The sequence below is a fragment of the Haliaeetus leucocephalus genome, unplaced genomic scaffold, assembly GCF_000737465.1.
Source record: "Haliaeetus leucocephalus isolate CR32 unplaced genomic scaffold, Haliaeetus_leucocephalus-4.0 Scaffold306, whole genome shotgun sequence".
Classification (NCBI taxonomy): Eukaryota; Metazoa; Chordata; class Aves; order Accipitriformes; family Accipitridae; genus Haliaeetus; species Haliaeetus leucocephalus.
In genome coordinates this window covers 4,764,027-4,772,828 of record NW_010972742.1, presented here as the reverse complement: position 1 = coordinate 4,772,828, position 8,802 = coordinate 4,764,027, and the positions used below count along the sequence as shown (strand labels likewise).

The 8,802-nt window shown below is 50.9% G+C and overlaps 1 protein-coding gene across 1 annotated transcript; it reads left to right on the top strand.

The window, feature by feature from the left end:
• Window positions 1-483: 483 nt before the first annotated feature.
• Window positions 484-6,972, top strand: AIF1L (allograft inflammatory factor 1-like). The gene is made up of 4 exons (XM_010570902.1): window positions 484-548; window positions 3,581-3,622; window positions 4,794-4,956; window positions 6,650-6,972. Exons 2-4 carry the CDS (start codon window positions 3,589-3,591, stop codon window positions 6,735-6,737), a joined length of 285 nt encoding a protein of 94 aa, XP_010569204.1. The 5' UTR covers window positions 484-548; window positions 3,581-3,588; the 3' UTR covers window positions 6,738-6,972.
• The last annotated feature ends 1,830 nt before the right edge of the window (window positions 6,973-8,802 follow it).

Genomic DNA, 8,802 nt, shown 5'->3' with positions numbered 1-8,802 from the left:
TCTCTTGAGTGCATGGTGGTCTGTGACCTTTGCCTGTTCTATTTACTAGCCCTCAGAGTTTATCCAAAGAGTTTGAAATTGGAGATCGGAGCGCTTTTTGCAAGGGCTAGGAGCCATTGCTGGGAATAGGTGCTCGACCCATGCTGTGCATGCTTAAGTAGAGATGTGGGGAACTGAAACCTTGGATGAGCAAGAAGAGGGAGTTTCATGCAGTTATTCCAAAGGCACATGGGGTCCAGTCCTCCCTGGAGCTGTTGGTGGGAAATCTGAGACACCAGAGGCATTCCCCTTGCGCTGGAATGTTAATGACAAGATGTGGGGGGATTCAACCCATTTTCAAGCCTCGTGGCACTGTTGCTCAAATGTGGCGCTCTGGGAATTGCGTAGGTCTTCTGGGTAATGCTGCATTTGTACATGCCTTCTAGGGTGTTTTCCTTTGCATCTTTAACCTTGCGGATATTCTTTTTTTTTTCTGTTTTAGGAATTTCTCTGTGACCCAAAGTTCAGTGATGAAGAAGATCTGGAGGAGAAGTTGGCAGTGTTCAAAGGTGAGAACTGGAGGGTTTCCCTGTCCTTTCAGCCTGACTATTTGCTCTGAACAGATTGTTTTCCTCAGCACATGGATCTTACCAGCCTGAGATTCTCTGCCAAATACAAGTGACTGAGCTGGGATGGATGCCTCCCCCTTGCTTGTGGGACTCAGTGATACTCCCCAGAGAGGTGGTTTTCCCACATGAGCCTTTGTGCTTCCCCCGCTTGCAGGGCAGGGACATGTCACCCTACAGACATCTTGCCTGGTGGCTGCTATTACTGCAAAACCTGCTGTGTGGGCAAAACCATGGGGAGCAGCAAAGGAGGACGGTTTCTGTCTAGATACCTAGACGAGCCAGCTGGTACAATGGATGATGCAGTAGCTGGACTTCTTTTTTTTCTTTCTTTTTTCCCAGTGAGTAGGAGGACCTCTTCCCACAGAGCAGAGGTCTCAGCTGCTTTCTGAAGGAGTCAGGGACTTTCCCCAAAAGTTTCTTCAGTCTGATCTGGTCCTTCCCCAGCGCCTTGGTACCTGAGGCAACAGCAGCAGTGTGTCTCTAGTCCTGGCCAAAGCCTAACTCCAGTGGGTCAGCAGATCTGGGGCTTAGGTTTGGGCCATTTGCTGGGATGGGGCATAGAGAAACAGCTCAAAAGCCTGGGGTCCTCTGGAGCTTGTCCCCAAAGTGGTTACAGGGTAAGATTTGGCAGGGCTGTTCTGGATACATCCACTTTCTTTCCAAGCAGTGGCTGAAGGCAGTTGAGAAAACATGCCTTCTGCGTCACACTGCCCTCAAGGTTTGTCCTCAGCCTGGCTCTAACCAAATAAAACCTGACCTTGCTTCCATTTCAGGTGTTATCTGCTTTTTCCCTTTGAATTTTGGCTTTGCAATTCAGCATGGAAGAAGCTAGCTGGGGTTTTGTGATCCCTTACCCTGCTGCGCACAGAGAAGCCTCCTGCGCTCCCCGTTCTTTCTGTTGCCTTTTGTATGGCTTTGGCTTTTGGCTGCAGCCCCGCATTATTTTTCCCATCACAATTGGGGCTCTTCAAACATTGCAACTGTAGGTCACAGGCTCAGAATTCCCTGTAACGAGAGCCTTTGGCATATCTTCCCGCTGCCTCGTGAGTTTGCCTCCATGGCCTGTCCCGCTCTCCAACGCCTCCTCCAGCTCCTCCAACAATCGGCTCATTGTGTGATGATGGGAGCAGCGTTTCTTCTCTGCCGTCCTTCCCACTGCCCTCCCCAGCCGGGCCCGGGGAGCCCCCGTGCAGTGTTTGTGTAAATGCATTTGTGAGGGGAGGGACCATGCATGGTTTTGCCCCACCAAATCCCTGCAGCTGGGATGGGAGGGAAAGACAAATGTGCGAGCCGAGGCTCAGAGCACGATGATGTAAAGCTGCCGCTGTTCTCTGTGCTTTTGGCTAAGAGTCAGCTGAGAAGAAAAGAAAACATGTGCTGGGCACGGACACGGCAGAGCAGGGTTTGAGTCCCTGAACGCATGCTGGGGTGCCTGACCCCTGCCCAGGGAGGTGGTGGTTCATTTGCACAAGGTCATTATGGTGGGCCAGAGTGTAGGGAGAGCCAGTTCCACATCTAGCGTTGCTTTGGCCCCTGGGCACATGTGACAGCCCCAATTTCATCTGGGATTGGTCGCTTAATGCTCAAAGGAAGATGTTTATTCCTGCCTGAAGCATGAACAGCTTTGTTTTGTACGTGGTATTCCCATAGGTCTGTCCTGCTCAGCTCATGACAGCGGTAATGCACCAGCTGAGACCCAGCTGAAGACATGTCAAGCTATTCCTCTGCCTCCTGCCTGTAGTTGCTATCAGTCCAGTTAACCCAGGACTTTCCTTCAGAAACACAGGTTCTGGGAAGGCTCCAGTGTGTGAAATATCCCCTCTTCCCTTTAGCTCCTTAAATTAGCCTGCCACTTCTCTGTTCATGCTCATCTGCTTGCTGGTGTCCCTGGAGCAGAGGCAAAAGGTCTTTTCCCTTTGGGGAGAGGAGCGGCCTGGGAGCTCTCACTTAATTTGAGTCCTCCAAGGCTGTTCTGGGGAGCGAGTGCTAACTGCAGGGCAAGTGGAGACTTCTCCAGCTCAGCACAGATGGATGGTGGCAGCAGGCATCTTGTTCTTCTCATTTAGCAGAACTTGAGATGATGGGGGCCCCCCTGCGGTGCTAGGAGCTGTATTGTCTGCAAGACAGACAAATCCTTGCCTGAAGAGCTTAAAGTCTAAATGGGGAACAGCTAGCAGGGGAGGGAGGGAGGGGTAGGAAGCACACAGGTGTGCCACTCCAAAGGTCAGAAGCAGCACAGGACTGAAATTCTGATTTTTCTAACTCAAATCAGTGCTCTGTCTGTTACAGCGTGTGAGCTTTTGTCCTGCAAAGCTAACCAGACTTTCTTGCGCGGGATCTGCCTTTCTCCAAGGATGCTGGCGCTGCCCGATGCAGCAATGTTTGACTGCAGGCTGGAAGGGCAAACAACCTGCTCCAGCATAACTCCTCCTAGGCTTGTTCTTGGCTTTGCCCTCTTGCTGTGATCCTTGAGCATCTCTCCTGGCAGGTGCTGCTCTGGGAGTGCAGCATAGCTTCGGGAGGACTGTAGAGCCTGTCCCTTGGTATTGCAGGCAACTACGTCATTTAATCTCCCTCCTAATCCGATCAAGCTTCATTTTGGGAGTGCTCAGGGTTTTGTTTTCCTTGCTACTCCTTCTGGGAGGCTGTTCCAGAGCTTTGTTTTTCTGGCTGGAAACCTTTTAATGCTATTCATGGCTAGCTGATACCTTGTTCTCATGCCAGTGTTTTCCTTCAGCTTAAATGAAAAGCAGCCACAATTAAAGAGTGCTTAGCTCCAGGGCCCTGGAATTGAGATAAGGGTGCTAAAACCAGGTCTTGAGATGGTCTCCCTCTCTGAACTGTTTGCATTCAGCAGTATATCAATCTTATCCCCTAATCTTTTATTTCATTGCTCTAAGCAGGAAGGCCTCCAAAGCCCTGCATACCCCCTGCTCTAGCGTCCTGCTAACTTGCATCTGTGTCTCTTCCAGAGAAGTACATGGAGTTTGACCTGAACAACCAAGGCGAGATTGGTGAGTGACTCGGGGATGCTGGTGCTGGGCTGGAAAAGCAACAGCTTGCTGAGGTGGTGTCTGCTGCTGTATCTGCTGCTTCCCGCTGCACTCATGTTGCTGAGGAGGAAAACCTGTCGGTTTTTCCCATGTCCAGCCTTGCTTGGATCTTGATTGCCAGCCAGGGGCTTCCTTGGCTCTCCAGCCCCTGCCTTTCAGCTTCCTCAGTCTCTCCTCACCTGCTTCAAGACCTAAGCTCTTCTCAGTCCTGTTTTCCTCCTGAGTTTCTGCTTAGCTCCTCTGCTTCTTTCTGCTTGCTCTAAATGTTTTTGGTTTTTTCTCCCTTTTTTCCCACTGAGGTCATCTTCTCAATCCTTAGCATTTCCAGAGCTAGGAAGTTGCAGGGCTTGGGCAATCCTGGGTTTTGCCTGGCTTGAGGCAGAAGCTGTATAAAACCACGAGCACTGCGGTGCAGAGACGCTCTTTGCTGGGAGGGGAGCGGAGGGAAGCGGGGGACTTGGGTGTGAGTCTGGCTCAGCTGAGCGGCCCTGGTTTGGGCCCAGAAAGCACCAGTTATGTAAAGATCCAGCCTTCTGCAGGCCTGGAGCTGACACTGAAGTGTAATCACTTGCATGCTGTGCCCTTCCAGGAGGCTGCTGCCTTATTCCCCTCCTCCACCAGTCCTCAAGCTGAAGGAAAGCCTGTGGGGAGCGGGAGGAGGCCTGACTCAGCTGCGCTGCCGTTTCCTGGAGGGAAGGGGCCGCGACTCACAGCAGAGCAATGGAAGGAAATGGCCTGTGGCGATGGGCAGGGGCACCTGCTCCCCACAGCCTGTTTGGCTCTAACCCCAGCCTTGCTTCCCTCCTCCCCATCCTTGTGATTCTTGGCACCACGTTCTGAGCTAGGGAGCGGTGTCCCCACGTGTCTGGAGCACTTGGAGGGTCGTCCCTCTTCTGCGTGCATGGTGCTTTTATCTTGAGCTGTGCAAATGGGAAGTGATGCTCTGTACTGGGCAGTACAGCAGTAAGCTGTACTGGAAGGCTTCTCTTGGCTTTCAGCAACACCTTGGTGCTGTCAGCCCCAGAGTCTGCAGGTGAGGTGGTCTGAGGTGGGAACTCATGCCTATGTCCCTAGGGTTGTCTGTGCTCAGTGCAGTCACCTCTCGACAGCACCGATTGCCTTGCTCTTGCAGATTTGATGTCTGTCAAGAGGATGATGGAGAAGATGGGGGCTCCGAAAACCCACCTAGAGCTGAAGAAGATGATCTCTGAGGTGACCGGAGGAGTTAGCGAGACCATCTCGTACCAGGACTTTGTCAACGTGATGCTTGGGAAACGCTCTGCTGTGCTTAAACTGTGAGTGTCCCTGGGAGGGAGTGGGGGGGAGATGCAGGACCTGAGCTGGCATGTTGCGGGAGCCGGGAAGCAGAAGTTGTTCTGCCTGGTGGAGGTGGAGCTGTGCACGTTTGGTGTTTGTGGAGGGGAGACAAGGACCCTTGTGAAGGGGAAGTTTGCAGAGAGACATGAGAGGGTGTAATAGCCCATGTCTGGGCTGAGCAGTGGTGAGCGCTCACAGCAGAGCTGCCTGCTGTGTGTTAGTACAGGCTTCCTCCCACACGCTCAGTGTGGAGTGATTCTCCCCCTTGCCCGAGGGTGTGCAGGCACTCGGCACTGCAGGACTTCTTCCCGTCTCTTCCCTGGGGCTTCTGCTGGCTTTGGGGACACAGGCTTCCCCTGTGAATGGTGGCAGGACTTGAGCAGTGAATGATGGTCCTGCCCACACCAGCAGTGCTGGCTCCTATTTCCCACAGAATGCTCCCTCCCTGCCTGATTTTGGAGAGACGGGCAGTAGATGGAGAGAGGACACATGCTTGAAACAGCTGGCTTTTGCTAGGAGAGGTTTTCTGCGGTACCGGCTGCCAGCACCAGCCTCCCACGGCCCCCTCTGCCCTCTCGACAGGGCTCTGAAAGTCCTGCTGTAACAAATGGCTTCCGAACACTTGCTTGGCTCCATCTCCACCCCATTGAAGCCTGGCTTCGCCTTTCACAGTCACAGAGGCTGGCCCTGCTTTTGTGTCTGTAACCACAATGAATAGGAGCTGCTCCTCTCCATCCCCCTTGCCCCTTTCTGAAGGCAGCTTTAGAAATGGAGCCAGCAGGTTGGGAGGAAGGATCTTGCTCCCACGTCTCACATGGTCCCTCTAAGCCAGTATGTGCTTGCTGGCAATGAGTCTCTCCTCTCCCCACTGAGTGCCCTGTGTCTGTGTGGTGGGGTGCTCCTCTTCCAAGCGTGCACAGACTTCTGACACCCCTGCTCCTCCTTTCTTTCTCCGTGGAAGGAGGCCGAGCCTGCAGCCTGTCCCGTATCTTCCATCCTTCCTCCCAACTGCAACGGCTTTCACAGATGGGTCCCTTCCTTTGCTAACAGACGCCCCATTGTCTACTGGACTCTTTAGAGCAGGAGCAGAAATGCGAAACTTGTCCCAAGAGCGGTACAGTCCTTTGATCCAGCGTGGCAGCTGGCGTTCCCAGCGTAGCTGCAGTGCTCGGGTTGGAAGACAGTGCGAGTGGTTGCAGAATGGTTGGGACTCTTCTAGCCAGTGCTTTGCTCCTTGTCTCTGCCCTCTTCCCTGGCTGTAACTGCTGTTGCTTGCTTGGTGTTGGCTTCTGAATGTTCAGCTGTGTGGTTATGTACAAGGTGGGCCAGGGACAGTATTTGCTTTTACGCATCAGGAGAACTTGGCATGCAGTGTGCGCCCAGGGGATTTCGGAAGTGGCTGTCTAAATAAAACATTCTAATCCTCTGGGCTCTGAGAGGAAAACCAGCAGGGGCTTTGGGAACCCACTCCTGGAAACTGCTGGAAAAGCAAAGCTGCCTGCCAGGCTGGCAGCAGTGCCCTCTGTTGGCTTTCCCTCCTCTGTTAACTATCGGATGCCCTTTGCATGGGGGGCATATGCTATTTTTCAGCAGATGAGATAATCCCACCCCCAATGATGGGTAAAGATGCACCTGCTTTTTTTCATTGGTATTATCTGTTGTGTTTTGCAGGGTCATGATGTTTGAAGGAAAAGCCAATGAAAGCAACCCAAAACCTTCTGGTCCGCCTCCAGAGAGAGACATAGCCAGCCTCCCTTGAAGAGGACAGGCTGAAAAATTGGCACTGTTTGCTTTGCTGGTCTGTAACAGAGGTTACCTGTGCTTTGTTACTCTTTACTGTGGACAGTCCTAGTTTTCAACTAACCTGCCTTAGAGGAACAGCAAGGGAAGCTGGAGACTCCCAGCTCGTGTCTTTCTGCTGCATCCCTTAGCCAACTTGATTTGTTAGACAGAAGCTGTAGCACCAATTGTAATGTGAGACCAAAAAAACAAAAAATTCCTGTGATCTTACTCTTTCCTCTGCCCTTCCTGCTATTCTCAGACAAGGAGCTACGTTCCTCCCAGTGTATGGATTCAGAGCTGTGCTTGTCACGACAGGTTCCTAAAGGGCCTTGCTGCCAGACATAGACCATTTCTCTGGCAAAGCCCCCAACAGCAGCTTCATGGGTGCAAAGAAATAAGTGCCTTCTCTGCTCTGTCCTATGCTTCCTGACTTTGGACTAGTTCTTCCCCTCCTGACCTCACCAAAACACAAGTCAGGCTCCCACCTCTGTGGCCTAGTAGCATGCTAGGTGAACGTGGGAAGGTGCATGGACACCAGAGGTCTGCCTGCAGGGCCTTTAAGCTTGGAGGTAGGCATGGCTGACTGCAGGGACAGCTTCTGTCTGCTCTGTGGGTTCATCCTGCAGTCAGATCTTGGTGGGTCCAACACCAGCCACTGCAAGTGAGGATGATTACATCTACCTTAGGGGCCCCCTTCCTGAAAAATCTCTACTTGGATCTGATCAGGAGCATAACCTCTGAATGGGTGGTTGTCTGTCCTGTCCATCCAGTGCAGAAACAAGCCTGCTGTTATGCCTTTGCAGCCCCTCAGGAAAGCCTAGAGGAAATTAAACCTTCAGGTGAAAGGAGGCTGGGTGACTAAACTGTGAGCCCTGCCAGACCAGTTGCAGATGAAGATCTGTCCTCATGCAGCTGCTCTGTCCCTCTGATTTTTGTAGACCTCCCTGTATGTGTTTCAGCTTGGTTCCTGGGGCTATTGGGTACATTTCCCTGATGGATAAGCCCTCAAATCTGCAAAATAAGAATGGCTGTAAGTGTGGAGTATGAGCTGGAATCCAGATGTAGCTGGGACTGTGCTATCCACACTCTGGTTACTGCTGTGATTCTTGCTCTGTACACAATTTCTGGAATCCAGATGTTTGCTCTTTGCCCTTTCCCTACTGTTCTCTTAAATGTTCTTGGCAGCTTTTAACTTTTTTTAAAAATCATGTTTTAATAAATAAGATTTTTAATGGAAATACAGATGATTAACTCTACTAGGCTGATTTGTTCCTGCCAAAGGCTGCACTTTTAAATAATAAAAAAAAAAATTCTCACTACTGTTTGCATGAAAACCAAAACTGTAATGGAGAGAAGAATTATGAGCAAAAGCAGCACCAGTCTACTTTAAGGACTGAAAATAAATCTTCTGAAGCTACACTGTGTGTCAGTGTATTTAGTTTAGCTCCTCTGAAGCTTGGTCCATGTGGTTGGTTGCAGATTAAGTGAGCTGGTTTCCACGTCTGTTAATATAAACCCTTAAATAGATCCTAGAGATAGGTTTGGACTGTGTTGATCTGATCTTGATCTGTAATAACTGACCGAATGCCATGGAGTTTGTGTTACGAAATGCAGAGGCCACCTCCTGAAAGCTGTCTTTTTTGACTTGCTGGGTGGCAGTGCTTGTTTTAAGGAATAACTTGTTTATCAGGAGCAGATACTTGTAATGCTTCTCTTGAAAGACTATTTATTTATTTTTTTTCATCCTCTCTGCTCTTGAAGCAATCGCCTGAGGTTCTTGTCTGATGTGAGTTATCAAAATGGAGACCAGGTTTCCTGGGGGAATGACTGGGTACACTTTTTCCACGTGTTCCTCAAAAGGACAGAATTGCCCTTAGATCAGAGCCCTGTGTCTGCTTTCTGCTGCCTGTTAGCCTCTGGGAAGGCACCTGCTTTTCTAGGCCATGTGTCTTATAGCTGTTGTTCAGTTAGAAAATAAAGGGAGCATATTACACAAGGGAAATTTGGATGTGGTTTGCCACAGTTCAGATCACCGCCCAAAG

Coding starts and splice junctions, on each gene's coding strand:
- AIF1L (XM_010570902.1), top strand. CDS start 3,589: ATGGAGTTTGACCTGAACAACCAAGGCGAGATTG. Junction 3,623..4,793: donor GAACAACCAAGGCGAGATTG/GTGAGTGACTCG, acceptor TTGCTCTTGCAG/ATTTGATGTCTGTCAAGAGG. Junction 4,957..6,649: donor CGCTCTGCTGTGCTTAAACT/GTGAGTGTCCCT, acceptor TGTGTTTTGCAG/GGTCATGATGTTTGAAGGAA.